Source organism: Maniola hyperantus, chromosome Z (assembly GCF_902806685.2).
Source record: "Maniola hyperantus chromosome Z, iAphHyp1.2, whole genome shotgun sequence".
In the NCBI taxonomy this organism is placed as follows: Eukaryota; Metazoa; Arthropoda; class Insecta; order Lepidoptera; family Nymphalidae; genus Maniola; species Maniola hyperantus.
In genome coordinates this window covers 14,175,575-14,196,954 of record NC_048564.1, presented here as the reverse complement: position 1 = coordinate 14,196,954, position 21,380 = coordinate 14,175,575, and the positions used below count along the sequence as shown (strand labels likewise).

General features: G+C 37.5%; 1 protein-coding gene across 3 annotated transcripts in view; it reads right to left on the bottom strand.

Annotated features, from left to right (window-relative positions):
- The window catches only part of Rdl (Resistant to dieldrin), a 34,808-nt gene extending 21,677 nt beyond the window's left edge, over nt 1-13,131 (bottom strand). For all 3 annotated transcript variants that reach the window (XM_034983900.2, XM_069508690.1, XM_034983901.2), the window contains exon 1: nt 12,973-13,131. In XM_034983900.2, the coding sequence (XP_034839791.2) occupies nt 12,973-13,049 (77 nt within the window). In that variant the 5' untranslated portion in view covers nt 13,050-13,131. The remainder of the gene's footprint in view (nt 1-12,972) is intronic.
- Between the last annotated feature and the right edge of the window lie 8,249 nt (nt 13,132-21,380).

Sequence of the window (21,380 nt, the reverse complement as noted above, 5' to 3'; positions counted from 1 at the left end):
TTTCTAAATTTCTGGTCTGGTCTGGTGGGAGGCTTCGGCCGTGGTTAGTTACCACCCTACCGGCAAAGCCGTGCCGCCAAGCGATTTAGCGTTCCGGTACGATGCCGTGTAGAAACCAAAGGGGTATGGGTTTAATAAAAACTGCCATACCCCTTCCAGGTTAGCCCGCTATCATCTTAGACTGCATCATCACTTACCATCAGGTGAGATTGCAGTCAAGGGCTAACTTGTATCTGAATAAAAAATAATAAAAAAAAATCATTTTTCACCTTTTAATAAACAGAAAAACAGAAAAACTGTGCTAACGAGCTCTGTATTTAATCAGATCCAGCAGGCGAGGCACATTGTGCATTTTAACTTTTATTGGTATTTTTTACTTTGAACTGTAAATATAGCGTATCGAGAAATGGGTGGGTCTCACTATTCCCGTTTGTTTACGGTTAAAGAACTTTATTCTCACTAAGAATTAAATTCACTTACATGAGAAATTTAACAAATACACAAAAGTAGGTATCTTATCCACAAATCAACTGCGACTTTATACAAAACAAAGTGGGTAGGAATTAAATTATCGCAAAGTAAGCGAGACGGTCGAGTGCTTGGCACAGGCAAAACATGGATTACTAGAGACTAGAAACGACTAGTTTACCATTACTTAAAAGTAAATAGAATTGAAACGTATACTTAAGTAAACAAATTTCTTATTACTATCTCCTCAAATATCAGGAGCTACCCGGGCGCACCAGCTTCTCCCACTAGTGGGTGGAAGGGGAATTCGTATTTCCCCGTACACTCACTGCGTTAGGGTAGGAATAAATTTAAAAATATGTCGATGTACATCGTATTATTTGATTAAATTATTTATTTTAAAGAGAATATATAAATAAACATTATGTGCATATTTCAAGCGTTTACCTGTTGCCGTTATCAATATAGAGCAAAAACGAGCAAAAAAAAATCACGTTTGTTGTATGGGAGCCCCCTAAAAATATTTATGTTATATGCTGTTTTTTAATATTTGTTATTATAGCTGCAACAGAAACAGAGACAGACAATTTCAACTGTCTAACTGTCACGGATTGTGAGATACAGCCTGGTGACAGACGGACAGACCGACAGATGGACAGCTGAGTCTTAGTAATAAGGTGCCGTTTTACCCTTTGGGCACCGAACCCTAGAAACTCGGTTCCTAGGTAGTAACTAGTACCTATTAGGTTTCCGTACCCTTGACTAAGACTCTCGGGCTGTATCTCGTGAACCATAATAGGTAGAGATTTGAAATTATTACACATCGTGTATTTCTCTTGCCGCTATAACAAGAAATAGTAAGCATTTCAAAATTTCCGCCACGAAAAAAAATAATGCTATTTCTTTTACGATGGTGCGGAACCCTTCCTGTACGAGTCCGACTCTCACTTGACCAATTTTTTTTGCAGCGGAAACTTGCACAATAAAGTTCAACCCCGATCCTTATAAAAATAAAAGATATAAGACCGCGGGGAAGCTTTGACACTTTTTCCTGTAAAAATACGAAGTTCTTTTGTACGGAAATAAAAATCTCCTCAGCTTTACCCGCTCAAAAGGTAGAGAAGCTACTTACCACTAGCGCGGATTTTATTTTATTTTGTGAAGTTTTGTTGGAAGAGCTTACGTATCTTTTATTGGTGGCTACTTTCATTTTTAGAGTCAGTCAAGTTTTAAAGTCAGTCCTTTCCTTTAAATACGGGTGTAAAACGTAAAAAACAACTAACACCTGAATTCATAGTCAAGATAGGGGCTTCTTTAGGGGACGATTCAGACGGTAAGTATGTGTCATACACAACCTTAATGCATTGCATAACAGTTGAATATGACACATGTCGTTTGAATCGTCCCCTAAAGAAGCCCCTCACTTGAGTATGAGTTCCAGAATCAACAGTATTCAGGTTTTATAAACCATACAAGTTTTCGACTGTACTGACGTGGTTAGTCGACGTAAGCCCGACTAGTTTCGAACCTATCCGGGTTCCTTTTTCACAGGTACTCACCTTGCGACGCCGCGTGGTGGATACTGCGTGCTGCTCAGGCGGCCGCCCACGCGGACCGGATAGTAATAAAAATTGTTCAATTTCGTTATTGTAAGTCACTCAATCAGAAGTGTTCATAATAGTCGTAGTGTTTTTTAATGAAAATATTACAATAAAACTAAAGCTAGCCTTATCTAATTACTATACAAATTATGCCCGCGTGGAATTTGGCCAAGAATACTGGCTGCATATCCACGCTGGACAGCCAGGCTGATCCGTTGCGCAAAAAATGAGCCAGCCCTTCTGTCACCAGATGAGGCTAATGTTTAAATATATCAAATATAATATTATTTTCTGTTTTCTAATTGTATTCTTTTATTTCGATGATGATCTGTTGGTTTAATTAAAGTTTAAATAATAACAATCCATTTAACACCGAAGTCAACAAAATGGAAAAAATATTTTTTATACGAAACGAAACAATGGAATTGCCGATTCGCTTTGTTTCGATGATGACTGACAGTTATTCAATTTAATCCAAAGTGTAATTGTTTTTTGTTTCCAATAGTATTTTTGAATGAATTTTAAAAGCTCAATATTTTATGCATTGAATAATGAAGAGGTGCCAGCTTAAACCTGCGACTTACATTCATATTTTGCGGAAAGCTATCTCTATATATAAAAATGAATCGCTGAATGTGTTGCTGATCGCAAATCTCGAGAACAGATGAACCGATTTCGCTAATTCTTTTTTTGTAATATTCCTTGAAGTACGAGGACGGTTCCTACGGAGAGAAAAATTTAAAAAATTGCCTGAAAAATAATCAACTGTAAGGCGGTTCGAAGTTCGCCGGGTCAGCTAGTAATAATATAAAAAGAGGTATAGTGCACACAATTTGAGAAAGGACTCATCATAAAGGGTGTAACCAGAACGCTAGCAAAAACTTAGCGCTATTGTTATACTACCTAAACCCAATCCAATACCAATAACCATTTGCCTCATTTTTTAGTTTTAGTGATTTAGTATTTTTCAAACCTGCAATGTATAGCGTGCAACACTGGGGACAATGCCCCACGCGGCATTGACTCCAAATGACCTTTCTACGAAACATTCGTCGATCTCTAGCGTCAGTCAGATGTTATATTTGCAATATAATAAACGTGAACTTTTAAAATATAAAGGATATTTTTTTGTATTTTTTCGCGTTTTTTTTTTTGTGGTTTCATATCAGTAATTGCACCGTAATTTATTTCAGATGCCAATAAATAATTCTTGATGCCAGATATAATTTAAAAGATACCCGCAATCATATTTACAGGTTCCTATGTTTACATTTTTTAGTCGCTGAGCGTTATACGCCAATCTAATTTATGTTTTATAGAAGCAGGCGTTACTTTGCGGAAGTCCATGGATATGCAATTAACCAAAAACTTAATTTGCTTGTTTAATCCGCTGAAACAGGTCAAATCTGTATGATGCAACATGCAGCATGCGAAATGCACCGCCCGCCCTCCCACTGCTTTTTTGGTTCATTGCATAACCTAATTTATGTTTGGAACTTGGAAGCCGTAGTTAATATTTCAAGCACCCGAATCACTAAGCATTTGCCGCAGCGTTAAATACGACCCGCTATGGTTGTTCATTACCTGTGTAACCGACAGTTTAACCAGCTCAAAGGTCGCTTCTGTTAGGCAATTTCACGAGTGGCGGACATTCAATGGCCATTGATTCCGACAATCTCGCACTATCGACAATTGTGGTGAGCAAATCAATAAGGCTACGTTCACACTGCGGCTAATTCGATAAATTTTTTTCACGTGTACAGCTTAACCGTATACGAGACAGTCGTTCACATGACGACGTCGTGTACGACACAAGCACGGGTGCACACGTGCGCTGCGAGTCTTAAATACGAGAGACAAGTTGTGATGATAATCATGAACAAAAGTGCTACGGCGTGTGGTATTCAATAAAATCGTTTCGAAAAATATTCATCGAACACGGAGATTTCCCGCATAGACTCCGTGTGAACAATTTAATATATAAGTATGAGATTCTGTTATTTAATCGTGATAGACATTTGTCTGGGTAATAAATAGATTGGATATATTGCGAATAGTTTGCCTAGCTAAATCACCGAATAAAATAAAATGTTTTCGATGAACTTCCCTGATTCTCCGGGACCGAGACCTCAAGGAGTTAAAAAAATAAAGGTTATCCCCTTTGTGCAACTATGGGGTTGCCAGCTATAAACAGATAAGTAAGCCTTATTGATATATCCTCATCTGTTATTTAATCGAATTTTATATCAAACTAGCATATACTCGCGACTTCGTCCGCGTGAACTACATAAATTTCAAACCTCTGTTTTACCCTAAAGGGGTAAAACAGAGGTTAGAAATCTGATTGAATTTTCAAAAATCCTCTCTTAACGGATGTCTACGTCCTAATAGCTATTTGTATGCTAAATTTCAACCCGATCAGTCCAGTAGTTTGAGCTGTGCGTTGATAGATCAGTCAGTCAGTCAGCTTTTCCTTTTATATATACAGAAATACAGACTATCTTATCCTCGCGACTTCGTCCGCGTGGACTACACTAATTTCACCACCTGCAGTCTAATTTTCCTTATACTTTCCAATCTTTAAGGTTGCCTGGTAGAGATCGCTAATTAGCGATAAGGCCGCCTTTTGTATCTTCCTTCTGTCTGTGTTTTTTATTCTTTAATGTAATCCTTCTTATGGTTGTGCAAATAAAGTGTATTTATTATTATTATTAATTTCAAACCCCTGTTTTACCCCTTTAGGGATTGAATTTTCAAAAATCCTCTCAGCGGATGTCGACGTCCTAATAGCTATATGAATGCTAAATTTCAGCCCGATCAGTCTAGTAGTTTGAGCAGTGCGTTGATAGATCAGTCAGTCAGTCAGTCAGTCACCTTTTCCTTTTACATAGCTAGATTCAAAATTCAAATAATAATATACAGATGAAAGATTATTTTATTCCCAATACTACCAGTAACATTTCCGTGTGAACGTAGCCTAAGCGAAAATAATTGGCACTCAATCGACACCGTATTTTCCCATTTTCAGAGGCAGAACCGACGCTTTTGCGTGCTCCTCTTACCACTCAATCAACAAAGGCGGCGCGGCACCACAAAGCGAATCAGAGTTTCGGTACGATGCCGCGAAACCAATTATAGAGAGAGAGCCAGCGCGTGCCAGAGCTTCGTTATTTTATAAAAGTTGAAAGTTTCTCTTCGTATTGCCCCCAGCACAGGGGGCAATACGAAGAGAGACTATGAAGTTTGGATCATGGTTGCTTTGAGAGACAACAGTTAATAAAGGTGTAAAAAATCTTATGTCAAAGTATAAAGTCTATTTTTTTTATATTTACTTCGGAATAGTATTAGAAATTAGGTCATACATTGCCAGACACTTAGTGTCGTGGCAACCATCTGCAAGATACCCTTAAAGTTTTAAACTTAATGGTGTCAGGCAGGGATTACCACGACACAAAGTGTCTGGCAAATGGCAATGCATGATATTGTGATTTCTAATACTATCCCGAAGTAAATATTATAAAAATTAGACTTTATACTTTGACGTAAGGTTTTTTACATTTTTATTACCTGTTATCTCCCAAAGCAGATCGTTCCTTTTCCTCCTCCTCCTCCTCCTCCTCCTCTATCTTTTAGAATGTTAATACGACAGTAATCTTCGTCCACGAAAAAATAAACTTTTCGTGGTCCCACATCATCGCACTGTTGCTAGATCTATGTCACCTATACCCCGTTCATTAGCATCATTCAACGCGCTTTTGGACAATAATGCTCAATGGGACCCATTTAATGATGGGTCTATAATACTGGTTCGGGAGTTACTGAAGTACGCTGAGAGCATTGCATGAATATGTCATTCAATGTTCTCAGCGTACATATTCAAAATCCTTTGATTTTTTATCGTTTTGTATTTTATGTCTTTTTTCTTGTACCTTTATTTGTATTTAAATTTATTATTAATTATCTAGTTAGTGTAAGTGGCACTGCCGTTCTAATAAGATGTAAAAAAATAAAATAAAATAAAAAATAAAATAAAATTACAAAGTTACAAAATTTGTAATATGTTAGTCATACAATACTATGGGAATTTCTTTATATCTGAATAATTCCCCACTCCCCACGCTTACGATGGTCTAAAAATAGATTCCCCGGTATACAGGTCCTCTGGAGCCTACCGCACAAGGTCGTCCTGAAAAAGCATTTCAAGGTAATTTCGTATTTCTATCTGGGCAATAAAGTCTCTTATCCCGCTAACTTGAAACGGTTCCCCATTCCCCTCTAACATTCAGTAGAACGCGTTGGTGAAGTGGGATGGAAGATGCGTAATTTTATGAAAGATTTCGGTTTTGTCGAGCAACATTTCAAAGGGTTGAGTAATTTCGTGGTGAAAAGATATATAAAAAACTTGCTCTGGGGGCGCCACTTTAGTTTATGGTCTATAAATTACTAGGTATATTTTTTGTATATATTAGTTCAGCAATATGGCGAGGCATTTTCTGGTCAGGCTATGCGTAGGTACCTACCTACAATGTATACGACTTTCTTTAAAATAGATAGAATCTACTAATATTTTGATGATATTAATATTTTAAATGCGAATAGGTAGGTATTTGTCTGTCTGTCTGCTAGCTTTTCACGGCCTATCCATTTAATCCATTTCAACAAAAAAAACGTACAGAGATAGCTAGCATTCCGGTAACGGACATAGACTACTTTAAAAAAATGGACAAGTGCGTGGCGGGCCACGCGCAGTGTAGGGTTCCATAGTCACAATTGACCTCGAAAAACAGATATAACTCCTTAACCTGTGAATCCTATTTAGCTATGATAGTTTTCCTTTAAAACTGATTATATATACGACTGCTGTGAATTTTTTCACGTTCCTCTATACTACCATTTGGCTGATACAGGGGGGAACACTTGACTCTAATAAAAATTAGCACTTTAAAACATCATATTTTACAAACGGATTTAGAAATCAAAAAATGATGTTCCCACACCCACAGTATTTTTAAAAGACCTATTTAACGATACCCCACACTATGGGGTAGACGAGAAAAAAAACTTCATCCCCACTTTACATGTAGGGGAGCTACCCTAAAAAAATAGATTTATCACAATTTTATTAAAGCACTTTGTCGGCGTGATTAATATTTATACCCATGCCAAATTACAGATTTCCAGCACTAATAGTCTCTGAGATTAACCGAGGACGGACGGACGGACGGATAGACGGGCGGACATGGTGAAACTATAAGGGTTCCTTGTTTACGGAACCCTAAAAAAGAACAGGTTTTTCTCGGAAGTGTAAATTAAAACACTTTTACGTCTATATTTTCATTCATCATACAACAGGGAAGAAAACTTAATCCAATTAGAACGTTAATAGGGCTGAGTGCAATATACTTCATAACGGTGGAAAAGCTGGAGGAGAGAATTTTCATTAATAAATGCAATGTAATTCAACCGGTACGATGCTGGAATGGAATTTTTTTAAACAATATTCGAAAAATTTGATTCAGTATTACACTGATATAGCATCATGATCAATCGCCGGCTCACTACTGAACACGGGTCTCTTCCCAGTGACTTTGCAAACCTTTGAAACTTTATGGAGCACTCTCAAACATGCAGGTTTCCTCTCGATGTTTTCCTTCACCGATAAAACAAGTGATATTTACGCCCGCACGTAATCTGCACTCACCCGCACCGGGATAGCGCGGGGGCTGTGTGGGTGTGTGCGATGTTTCCTCCCCAATTTCCATATAGTACGCGACGCGTCGCGTACTAAGTAGGTATACGTAAGTAATGATATCCAACATTAGAGCAAATGCATGTAGTACAAATTTTAGTTAGACGCAACATCCATACTAATATCATAAATGCAAAAGTGTGTCTGTCTGTCTGCTAGCCTTTTACGGCCCATCCGTTCAACCGATTTTGACGAAATTTGGTACAGAGATAGCTTGGATCCGGGGAAGGCTACTTTTTATCCCGGACAATCAAAGAGTTCCCATGGGATTTTAGAAACCTAAATCCACGCGGATGAAGTCACGAGAATCATCTAGTACACATGTAAAAAGTTTAGCGATTCATTTTTATATATAGAAAGATGTGGTTAAAACCTGCATAATGGTCACTTACTTCATAATCGCGTGCTCTTTCGGTCTCAACTCTATTATATACCTAGATGTATAATTTATGTAAATAATAAATATAATATGATATGATATGATATAATATAACATGAGACCTTCAGTGGAGCAAAAAATAACCAATATACGAGCAGGGCCGATCAAATTGCATGCAATGGGAAAATGTTTGATTTATTCTCCACTTATTTCCACTGTATGCACGCAATCCTAACATTTTAAAAGTGGGGAAATAGGTCAAAAGTCAAACAGAAACAAATTTTTAAAAGTTTTTAAAACTCTGTTTTAAATTAAACTAGCGACCCGTCCTGGATTCGCACGGGTGCAATGTAGATACTAATGTGGTCTACTTTTTTCTTGATGGAGTCTGGAGGCTTGATTTCTTCCGACATTTTGTTTAAATATCGTCATATTTCAAAAAATTAACATAAATCAATAATTAAACTATACCTATACCTAGAAAAGCGCATTAAAATTCGTTGCGTAGTTTAAAAGATCTACGCGTTCATGCATACAGACAGCGGGAAGAGATTTTATTTTATACTAAGTATGTATAAATAAGTCTGTGCCCTTCTTAGTTGGAACACATAGTATGTTAGGTATATTGTTTAGATTGTCATCGTACTCTGGAGTCGCAAAGTAATTGGAGTGCTGCAGTGTTCTTTAGTAGCTGTTGTCATCCACAGTACAATAAGTTCTTGGACTGTAGTACCTAATAAATGACGTAATTTTTTTGTATAGCGGTAGTTTATGAGAATAATTTAAAAAGTCATGATTTTTGTTAATTTTTAAAAGAATTAATTACCTTTTAGCGTCACGCTGTATGGAAAGCTATTAAAGACGTCACAAGGCGTATACTATTTTATAGAGCGAGACCCAGCGCGTGCCAGACCTTTGTTATTTTATAAAATTAATGCTGAAAGTTTCTTTGCGTATTGTCCGCAACAAAACAACAACAAATAGAGTAATTTCTGCGGGAAAATATTTTTCCTGTTATAAAATGGAAAAATATTTGTCGTTTACGCCTTGTGACGTCATTAATTGCTTTCCGTACAGGCGTGACGTTAATAATTAATTAGGTATGTTAAAAATAAATAACAACCATGTTTTTTTTATTCTATTCAATAATGAATTCAAGCCCCATAAACTAATGCTATACTAAAAATCACATCATTTTATTACCACAGTCCAAGACCCTATTCAGACAAAAGATACAGCAAAGGGAGTGTAATAGGTACTTATCGTTTCACGTTACTTTCACTTTCAAATCTTGAAAACATGAATGAAATATTGTAGTGTTAGATAAGGAACGCTTTTATAATATTCCGTCTCGAATTTCATTTCCACGAGTCTGGCGTGCCGTGTCTGATCCGCAAGTTTACAACTGAAAAGGAAAGTGAAAATACTCGTACGTTTAAAATAGACACAACAATTTTAAGCCTTCATCTGGCATCTACACGTGATCTGCATTATGAATACTGGTCAAAATATAGTGAGAGTGAAAGTTGCAACAAGTTTTCATAACTGAGGTAGTTATGAAAACCTATAAGCATAAACCTTACTTTTGACATGGTTGACCCATAGAGTTAAATTGGCGCATGAGGAGTTATTTTGTACGGACTATAAGTAAACTTTAGAACTCGTCTATAAAGTGGAGTTAGGTTCAAGTAGAATCTATTGATATTCGATCAGAGTTTCAATGGCCCTCATGCATTAAGTAATTACAGTATCAAGCCATCAACTCTCAAGTGTGCAACTTCTGAACAAGATTAGCGAACCCAGAGCTCTTGAGGCTCTTCTTGAATAATAGATATATGTTGGTTAGTTTACTCGTGACTTAAAGGGGCCTTTTTAAAGCAGGTATTATTTTTCCGTACCCAAAGGGTAAAAACGGAGCCTTATTACTCACTCTGCTGTCTGTCTGTCTGTCTGTCCGCGTGTCACAGCTAGTCTTTAACTCATATAAGTCATAGACAAAATAGGTTACAAACCTAAAATTTTGGTATTTAGTGTAGAACGTTGACGTTGATATAATAATAAATTTTCTATTATTTAAATAGAAAATTTTCTCGGAAAATAAGTAAAATCTAGGCACTCAAAAGTTAGGAAGCGCGAACGAAGCGAGCGCGAATTTTTTAAAATATCACTCAATGGAGGTGTACATTTGTGTCCTGTTGGAAAGTCAAATTTAGGCACTCAGAAATAGATAAAGCGCGAGTAAAGCGAGCGAGAAGTTTTTCACAATATTGCCTATGTGAGGAAAATATTTGTTTCCTTTTCGGCACCGCCTAAAATCAAATCTAGGTAGGTATTTGCAATTTGATATAACGATCACGAATTTTTCTTTCAGCTCCCGGCCCTCGAGGGCTCTGGGGTTCCTTGGTCCGTGGGCCCGTGGCATTTTGCCCGACTTGCCACCCTTTTGCTACGCCTCTGGCTGTGCCCGCGGTTCCACTCGTGTGGTCTCAGTGTAGTAGGTACCTATCGAAAATGTGCGGTCGGCTTGCGTGCCCTAGGGTTCTGCACCCGGTTGCACCGCACCCCTTGAACACCCGCTAGCTTCAAAACATAGGTCTTTCATATAATCTTCCAACCCCATTTCACCCCCTTATTTTTCGTAAGATCCTTTCTTATGTTACAGTTGCCCCCTAGAAATAAATTACGTTTCAAATGTCAGGCCAAAATAAAAATAATTAAAACTTTCCTAAACTAACTTTGAAATATAAATAGTTTTTATTTGCCCCCTATTCCACCAACCTTAAGGGAGGATTTTCCAAAATAACTGATACAGATTTTTATTGTTTAAAGCTAATAACCTAAATATCTATTTTCAAGTTTCTAAATTCAAAAATATAGGACTTTTATACAACTTTCAACCCCCTTTCACCCCCTAACGGGGGAATTTTCTTAAAACCGTTTCTTAGCTGAAGCCGAGTTTGTAGGTTTTACATTTCATGAGATTTCGTGATTAGTCAGTGAGTGAATGATTTTCGCTTTTATATATTTAGATTAACATAATAAAATATCGTACATCTCAGCGTTAGTCTCAAAAACATAGTGAACTCTAAGTAAGTACAATATTTATAATTAGAATAGACTAAGAATAGTTATTGGACTGTAAATAAGCAGGCATAGGAATTAATCTTTGTAGAAGTTTAAGCTAACGTTACGACGTATCAGCTTATAGGCTAGATAGTATTTGGAATAAAGTTGCCCTAGTAAAAATGGTGTTTTATGGTATACAAAAAATCCAAAATAATAAAGTGCATTCATAGTGCACTACACTTTTTCATCAAATTACTTACGTTATAAGTGTTTATAATAGTTTTATAATTACTTATAATGAAAAAGTGAAGCCCAACCCTCGTAGCACCGTAGCACCGCGTAGTACTAACCGTAGCCGTAGACTGAATTGGTAAATATAAAATATAAGTGTAGTATTTATTTACTACCCATAGAATAGAATAGAATAGAATAGATTGTTTTTTATTCATGTAAACTTTTTACAAGTGCTTATGAATAGTCAGGTAGTTTTAATTTACCACTGGTTCGGAATGCCGTTCCTACCGAACCATACCATATTATACCATATTATAAATGCGAAAGTATGTTTGTTGTATATTTTGTTTGTTGTTGGTTTATTGGTTTGTCCTTCAATCACGTCGCAACGGAGCATCGGATTGACGTGATTTCTTGCAAGGGTATAATTAAAGACCTGGAGAGTGACAAAGAATACTTACTTTTTATCCCAGATAATCAAACTATTCCCACGGGATTTTAAAAACTAAATCCACACTGACGAAGTCGCGGGCGTCAGCTAGTATTATAATAATTGTATTTTACTGTGTTAGACATCTCTTCTTAGTTTTTTTTAAATACATAAAAAATAACTACCTACTTTATAGTTTTTCAGGCACAATACTAATTTTCTTGTTTTTATTAGTTATTGATGATAAAGTAAGTAATACCTATATTTTATCTGCTGTTTGGCATTTCATTTTATAATTCAGGTGAGTTTAATCCAATTTCTTGTTATTAGTAATTCGAAATTGATGAAGTTTAGATAAAATAAACAGCTTGATTTTAAAATAATATCTTCATAAGTATAATAAAATAAATAAATATATTTATTTATTTATTTATTTATGGTGTCCGCCCAATTCTTTCGGAAATCAATAATGTTGGGCACCACCAGTTAAGGTACCTACCTACTTGCACCTCTTCATAGGCACCTAAAAACTAAATAACCCCGTTTGCTATTCGTATGCGAGGTTTATTTAATATGTAATAAAGTTTATTTCCATAAGCCCTGAAATACCTACGAAGGGTATTTCGCTTAATATTCTCGTAGTAAAGTTCTCACTGCGTACTGCGCATGTGATCTTTTAAGCTCGTAGCGTAACGTGCCGCATTCTTTAAGTAGAAACTTTATTGAAATTTTATCAACAATTTTCCCTTTCATTCGGTCCAAATTGAATGTTACGGCAAATTTACATTCTGTCCTATTAGTACTAGTACTGTAACTGCTTTATACTGAAATTTTGAGCGGCAAACGTGTTGATGAAATGAATTGTTTAGAACCGATTTTTGGGGCAATAAAGATACTTTTTAGGGTCGATTTTTATTCTTGTGCGTATTTACATCGAAGTTATGTGCGGTCTATGTCATAAATAGTAAAAAAATCGTAAAAATGTGATTTTTGTGTCCGCCATCTTGGCGCGAATTTTGAAGTTTTTTGGAGTGCAAATACTCACGCCACATATTTTGCCAGGGGTAGAAAGCCAGCCGCTAGGGCTAAAAGCAGCGGCACGCTGCGCGAGCGGCCGGTCATTGTGCGCGCGATAGATGCATGGAGCCGGAGCGGGTACGCGGATGCTATCGCCGCCGAAGTCTTTCGGCGGACTAGCGAAAATTGCGACTCGACGCGCGCCGTACCAGCTTCAAAGCCCCCTATTGATCCGCGACCCCGACGCCGCCTGTCGCGGTATCGACCACCGCGCCGCCGCACGACACGTCTTGCACTACCTTTCCTTAATTATGACGGGGGACGGGGCGGATCGCACTCCTATGAAATATTTCATCGCCAAATCTGCAATCACTAACGCTGGAAGTCATGACATGCATTGCATAAAGGCTGAATAGTATGACACATGTCATCTGAATGATCCCCTAAAGACAATCAAACACCAACGTAAAATATATTGATGTAGTGATTATAATAATATAATATTATATTGATGATTTATAGTATGTTGTTAGGACATTGTTTTATAATTTAATATTTATTGTATTTAATTACCATAGTAGTTTTAAGTATTTAATATTATTCTTAATAGCTTTAAATTGGAAATAAACACCGACAGGTTTATTTAAATAATATATATTAAAAACACAAACATAAAAACAGACATACTGTAGACACCTATTGTTAATAAAAAGACATTCAGAAGAATGGTATCAAAAACCATATATACTGCTTAGTTATATCAAAAGTCTTAAGTTCCGAAGAGCAAACAGCTTCGTGTGAATCCGGCTTTATACAACGAGAAACCCAATACCCATATTCTAAATAGCGAGTCGAGTACGCTTCAGTATTCATAGAATTCCTAGTGATAGATTTAACCGATGTAATTCGGTCGAACCAGATTTCCAGAAAGGAAATTCATTTTGTGAACTACGCGATGCAACTAACGCGGCCGACTGCCGGTACAAAATATATATATATAAAGCTACAACTTTCGCATGTTTTATTACTTAGAGATTTTGATCTTTTAATAATCTTCGATACAAATTATATTTTTGTTCTTACGTAAGAGTAAGTTTAAGGCCACAAGGATTACACCTGTAAGTTTAACTCACGTAAGCAGCTTACGTAATTAAATGATAACAGAACTAATGTATATACACTTATGTGTTTACATTAGTAAAGGACAATGCTCAAAAATAACCCAGGCCGGGCGCAAACGAAACTCATAACATCATACTCATAATATTAAAGACTAGCTTATGCTCGCGACTTCGTCCGCTTTGACTACACAAACTTTAAAACCCTATGTCACAACCTTAGGGGTTGAATTTTCAAAAATCCTTTCTTAGCGGATGTCATGATAGCTATCTGCATGCCAAATTTCAGCTCGACCCGTCCAGTAGTTTGAGCTGTGCGTTGATAGATCAGTCAGTCAGTCAGTCACCTTTTCCTTTTATATATTTAGACTCAGCTACCCGGCGAACTTCGTACCGCCTACGGCCTAACAGTCGATTATGGCAATTTCTTTCTCTCCGTAAGAACCATCCTCGTACTTCAAGGAATATTATAAAAAAGAATTAGCGAAATCTGTTCTGCCGTTCGCGAGATTTGCGCTTAGCAACACATTCAGCGATTCATTTTTATAATTATAGAGAAGATATAAATGAGTAAGTAAATAAATACTGCAGAGGGGGCATCATTGACATCGATGGCTAAATGTGTGATATTGCTATTCGAATTTTGACAGGGGTCAGTAGTATTACTTGAAAATACATAGCAATTTTATATCAGTAAGTACCCTTATTATAAATGCGAAAGTGTGTTTGTTTGTTGGTTTGTCCTTTAATAACGTCGCAACGGTGCAACGGATTGACGTGATTTTTTGCATGGGTATAGATAAGACCTGGAGAGTGACATAGGCTACTTTTTATCCCAGAAAACCAAAGAGTTCCCACGGGATTTTTAAAAACCTAATTCCACGCGGACGAAGTCGTGGGCATCAGCTAGTTAACAAAATAAATACGTCTTTGAGACTGTAAGCGAGCTGTACGTGACTTTGCGGCTGAGTTCAAAAGCACGAGCGCCGATATCCATCGCCGACTAAAGCCGGTTAGAGTTGTAAGCTACTTACGTGAGTTAAACTTGCAGGTGTATACCTGGTGACCTAAGTGTACCTTTTTAGGGTTCCGTCACTCAAAAGGAAAAACGGAACCCTTATAGGATCACTTTGTTGTCTGTCTGTCTGTCGGTCTATCAAGAAACCTACAGGGTACCTTCCCGTTGACCTAGAATCATGAAATTTAGCAGGTAGGTACATCTTATAGCTGACATTTGGGGAAAAATCTGAAAAACGTGAATTTAGGGTTAGATCACACAAAAAAAATTAAATTGTGGTCGTGAACTAACAATTATATTTTCAACTTTCGAAGTGAGATAACTATATCAAGTGGGGTATCCATATGAAAGGTCTTCACCACAATGCATGGACGTGATTGCAAATACTATTTCGAAGAAAATATAAAAAACCGGCCAAGTGCGAGTCAGGCTCGCGCAATGCCCTCATTAATTTTTCCGCACTACAGTCGTATTTTTTCGACATTTTGCACGATAATTCAAAAATTATGATGCATAAAAATAAATAAAAATCTGTTTTAGAATGTACAGGTGAAGACCTTTCATATGATACCCCACTTGATATAGTTATCTCACTTCGAAAGTTGAAAATACTAATTATTAGTTCATGACCACGATTTAATTTTTTTTGTGTGATATAACCCTAACTAAATTCACGGTTTTCAGATTTTTCCCCAAATGTCAGCTATAAGATCTACCTACCTGCCAAATTTCATGATTCTAGGTCAACGGGAAGTACCCGGTAGGTTTCTTGACAGACAGACAGACAACAAAGTGATCCTATAAGGGTTCCGTTTTTCCTTTTGAGGTACGGAACCCTAAAAAGTATACTTCATACTTTGGTATAAGTTTTTTACACCTTTATTAGCTGTTATCTCCCAAAGTCACCATGATTGAAACTTCATAGTCGCTGATTATTCCTACCCGTGTTGTGGACAAAACCTGCATGCCTAAGAGTTCTCCATAATGTACTCAAAGGTGTGTGAAGTCTACCAATCTGCACATGGTCAGCGCGGTAGACTATGGTTAAAACCCTTCTTACTCGGAGAGGAGACCCGTGTTCTGTAGTGAGCCGGCAATGGGTTGATCATGATGATGATGATGAATAATCACGGAAAAATGATTTTTTTTATACAAGCTACACCTTTGTACCGACTAATATATTTTCATTCGCAGTATAAAAATTTAATATCACATCTGAAAAATGAATTATTAACAAAAGTAACTTTCATTTTAACAATTTCATTCAGAAACGGAGAAAAGAAGGTTTTTTCAACTTTTCATTCTAACAATAAGAGAGATGCCATACAAAACTTTATTACCCGTAGAATGCAACCACAGCTTTTGGATCCATTGTATTTTCTGCTTGTTACGGCAACGCGCCGTTATAATATTTAGCCGTAAAATCAGTACCTACCCTTATTATAAATATGCGAAATTGTATTTGTTTGTAAAGCAGTGGTAGCCTAGTAGTTAGGACGTCCGCCTTCTAATTAGAGGTCGGGGGTTCAATCCCAGGCACGCACCTATAACTTTTCGGAATTATGTGCGTTTCAATAATTCGTAATTAAATATCACTTGGTTTAATGGTGAAGGAAAACATCGCGAGGAAACCTGCATGCCTGAGAGTTCTCCATAATGTTCTCAAATGTGTGTGAAGTCTACCAATCCGCACATGGCCAAAACCCTTCTCACTCTGAGAGGAGACCCGCGCTCTGTAGTGAGCCGGTGATGGGTTGATCATGATGATGATGTATTTGTTTGGCATTGAAAGGCATTCCGAACCAGTGGTAGACGCCTCCAACGATTCAAAAGTACTTGTTAAAGTTTAGTTTAGTTTAGTTTCAACTAAACTTTAGTTGAATAAAAAATATTTTCATTTCATTTATTCATTTGTTGGATTCAATATCTAAACCTTAAAAATTATTGGTTTATTGGTTTGTTGGTTTGTTGGTTTGTCCTTCAATCACGTCGCAACGGACAAAGGGATCGACGTGATTTTTGCATGGGTATACATAAAGACCTTAAGAGTGACATAGGCTACTTTTTATCCCAGAAAGTCAAAGAGTTCCCACGGGATTTGTAAAAACCTAATTCCACGCGGACGAAGTCGCGGGCATCAGCTAGTTTCTTCATATGTTTTTATTGCTTCAAATAAGCTTCTAGGTATTTGTTATACAATTGCGTGACTCACCGTCACCGAGGTGAAAAGTCCACGGTTTTAGGTCAGTGGATCAGGGTCTTTAGATCCCATAAGTTTGTATTTATACAATTAAATATCACTTGCTGTAATGGTGAAGGAAAACATCGTGAGGAAACCTGCATGCCTGAGAGTCCTCCATAATGTTCTCAAAGGTGTGTGAAGTCTACCAATCTGCACTTGGCCAGCGTGGTAGACTATGGCCAAACCCTTCTCATGAGAGGAGACCCGTGCTCTGTAGTGAGCCGGCGATGGGTTAATCATGATTATGATATAACAACACTTTCTTTTGTACAGTGTGACCGTAGACAGTAGTAGACTTTTATCGATAATATTTTTTAAGAGCTATCGTTGAAGACCAACACTCGACTTCAAGAATCAATAATTGACTCCCACTCGACACAGCGTGAAGCCGTTTTACCACAGGGAAAATAAATAAGGGACTAAGAGCCAGCGAGGGCCAGAGCGACGTTATTTTATAAAAGGAAGAGACACAGAGAGGAAGGATCAGCGACTATGAAGTTTGGATCCTGGTGGCTTTGGGAGATAATAACACGTAATAAAAGAGTAAAAGTCTTACGTCAAAATAGAAAGCCTAGTTTTTTTTAGGGTTCCGTACCTCAAAAGGAAAAACGGAACCCTTATAGGATCACTTTGTTGTCTGTCTGTCGGTCTGTCAAGAAACCTACAGGGTACTTCCCGTTGACCTAGAATCATGAAATTTGGCATGTGGGTAGGTCTTATAGCAGACATTGTGGGAAGAATCTGAAAACCGTGAATTAGTGGTTAAATCACACAAAAAAAACTAAATTATAGCCATATACTAACAATTAGTATTTTCAACTTATAAAGTAAGATTACTATACCAAGTGGGGTATCGTATAGGAGGGCTTTACCTGTACATTCTAAAACAGATTTTTATTTATTTTTATGCATACTTAATAGTTTTTGAATTATCGTGCAAAATGTCGAAAAAATACGACTGTAGTACGGAACCCTCGTTGCGCGAGCCTGACTCGCACTTGACCGGATTATTTCTTCTTCGGAATACTAATAAAAATCAAGTCGTTCATTGCCAGACACCCGCGCGAGAGTTTTGCCGTTTGCGGGTGTGCGTAGCGTTCTCTCCCCGATTGCTATTTGGACCTGTCGCGTAATATCATGCGTTCAGTGGCGTGCAGGTCATAGAGGCATAAATGCACTGCTTACCCCAGTTGTAATAGCTCAATGCTTTTTTTTCATTATGACCTGACAGTGAACAGGTTCCTACTTAACTAGTGCCTACCCTGACTTGAAACCCTGTGCACGCCACTGCATGCGTTTAAATGTTTTTACGAAATTTGGTCCCTACTGAGATAATAATATCTTGCATGACGGGGACGGGCTACTTTTTGTCCTGGAAAAATCAAAAGTTCCCACGGGATTTTTAAACACATAAATACACGCGGGCGAAGCCGCGGGGATCAGCTAGTGAGGAATATAGTACGCAACAGGTCGAGATGGCAATCAGAGTGGGGAGGCCCCGTCCACCCGCACAGCACCCGCACTAACCCGGTGCGTGCGAGCGCGGGTGACTTGCGCGTGCGGGTGATTGCCATCGACCTGTCGCGAAATATACCTACGATGCAGCGAATGGAGCCAAACTAGCTACTAGCTATCAAGAATAAATTGCAGTTCCAGCCCCACTATTTATTGCTGCACCTGCACAAATTATAAATAAGTTTCGTGCGCTATTGGCCGCGCTCCAAAAGGTTTTTGAATGAGATAAATCGGTCAAATGCGAGTCGGACTCAGTAGGTAGGTATTTTATTAGATCTTTTCTGGGTACCTTGCAGTTTTATGGTCAAACGTTGATCGCCAAATCGACAATAGACTGATAGATCACGATAGATACAAACTGATAGATACAAACCACTGATAGACACGGTCTATCAGTGGGTTGTATCTTCTGAACCGTAATAGATAGACAATTGAAATTTTTTCATGATGAAGAATTTCTATATAAATATAACCAAATAATAAAAATTACAAAAGAACAGGTGTTATTTTATAGCGCCATCTGTTGGAAAGTACTTAAACGTTCGATTCAACGTAATGACAACGGAGAGTCTTACTACTAGACATCTTTAAAGACGTAGTTTTATATCTTGCGGTTAGATGGCACTATATATTTTTCCGTACCCGAAGGATGTCATGCTGTCAACGGGTCCATTCATCCGTCCGTCCGTCTGTTTGTCAGCGGGCTGTATGTCGTCTCTATATAGTAATTAGTATAAAATTGAATCACTGAATGTGTTGCTGATCGCAAATAGCCATAAAGAATAAATTGCAGTTCCAGCCCCACTATTTATTGCTGCACCTGCACAAATTATAAATAAGTTTTGTGCGCTATTGGCCGCGCTCCAAAAGGTTTTTGAATGAGATAAACCGGTCAAATGCGAGTCGGACTCGAACACCGAGTGTTCTGTACACAGAAGTCCTAATAATAAGGCATTAGAACTGCTATGTACCACCACAGAATCAGTACTTACCCTTATTCATCATCATCGTCATCATCATCATCAACCAATAGACGTCCACTGCTGGACATAGGTCTCTTGTAGGGACTTCCACACGCCACGGTCTTGCGCCGCCTGGATCCAGCGGCTCCCTGTGACTCGTCTGATGTCGTCCGTCCACCTAATGGGGGGTCTTCCAACGCTGCGTCTTCCGGTGCGAGGTCGCTATTCTGGCATACCTTGGGACCCCAACGTCTATCGGTTGTACGAACTATGTGACCTGCCCATTCCCACTTCAGCTTCGCAACCCGTTGAGCTATGTCGGTTACTCTAGTTCTCCTACGGATCTCCTCATTCCTAATTTGATCACGTAGAGAAACTCCAAGCATAGTTCTCTCCATCGCCCGCTGAGTGAGTCTGAGCTTTCTTATGTGGCCCATAGTTAGCGACCATGTCTCGGATCCATAATAATATGACATCACTGGCAACACGGCTTACCCTTATTAACACTTTTTAATTTTATTAATTTTTAGGTAATAATATGGTGGCAATTTTGAAATTTTAATAAGTAGGTAGGTTTTTACCTATTTGTTATTATAGCGGTCATAGAAATACACATTCTGTGAAAATGTCAACTCTCTACCTACTACACGTTCACGAGATACAGCCCGCTGACAAATAGACGGACGGACGGGCGGATGAATGGACCGTTGATAGTCTTCAAGTACGAAAAAATATTTAGCGCCATCTAACCGCAAGATATAAAACTACGTCTTTGAAGATGTCTAGTGGTGAGACTTGAAACACTACCTACGTTGTCATTACGTTGATTCAAACCGTTCTTGGGTTAGTAACATGTTATAAGTACTTTTCAACAGATGGCGCTATAAAATAACACCTGTTCTTTTGTGATTTTTATTATTTTGTTATTACATAATATATATAGAAATACTCATAAGCGACTATCTATTTACCTATCACGGACTATAAGATAATATCTACTCGTGTGCTATAAGTATGTTAAAATAAATAATGTAGAAAAATGCCACTTTTAACTTTCAATGCATGTTTTGTTCATGGTACAAAGTGCAACAAATCTACCTACCCTCAACTTATATTAAGTTCCTTTATTTTATTTATTTTCGTTAAAATAACATAATTTAATTTGGAATTGTTTTATAAAGTATTTAAATCTATATTGGTAAATTTTTCTGCCCATTTTTCCCATAAGCCATAATTTTTTTATTTCAAACTACCCCATTGTGGAAACATTTCGAGGTTTTGCTTTACTTACTAAGGTCAAAATGTTAACATTATTAGTGATTTTTTTAAGTATTATAATATAACCATAATAGTTATTTAAAAAAAAGTTACAAAAATCACGTCGGCCGCCATCTTGTTTTTCTGAAATGTCATAATTTTTCCCTACTCGAATCCCACTCCTGAACATATCTCCCATACATTATTATATCATTTTCTGTCTCTTTCTAGGAGAACAATTATTATGTCAATGAGTCAGTCAGCGAGTCAGTGAGTGGTAATCGAGCTATATTTATAGTATAATTGGGATAAAATAAAACAAGA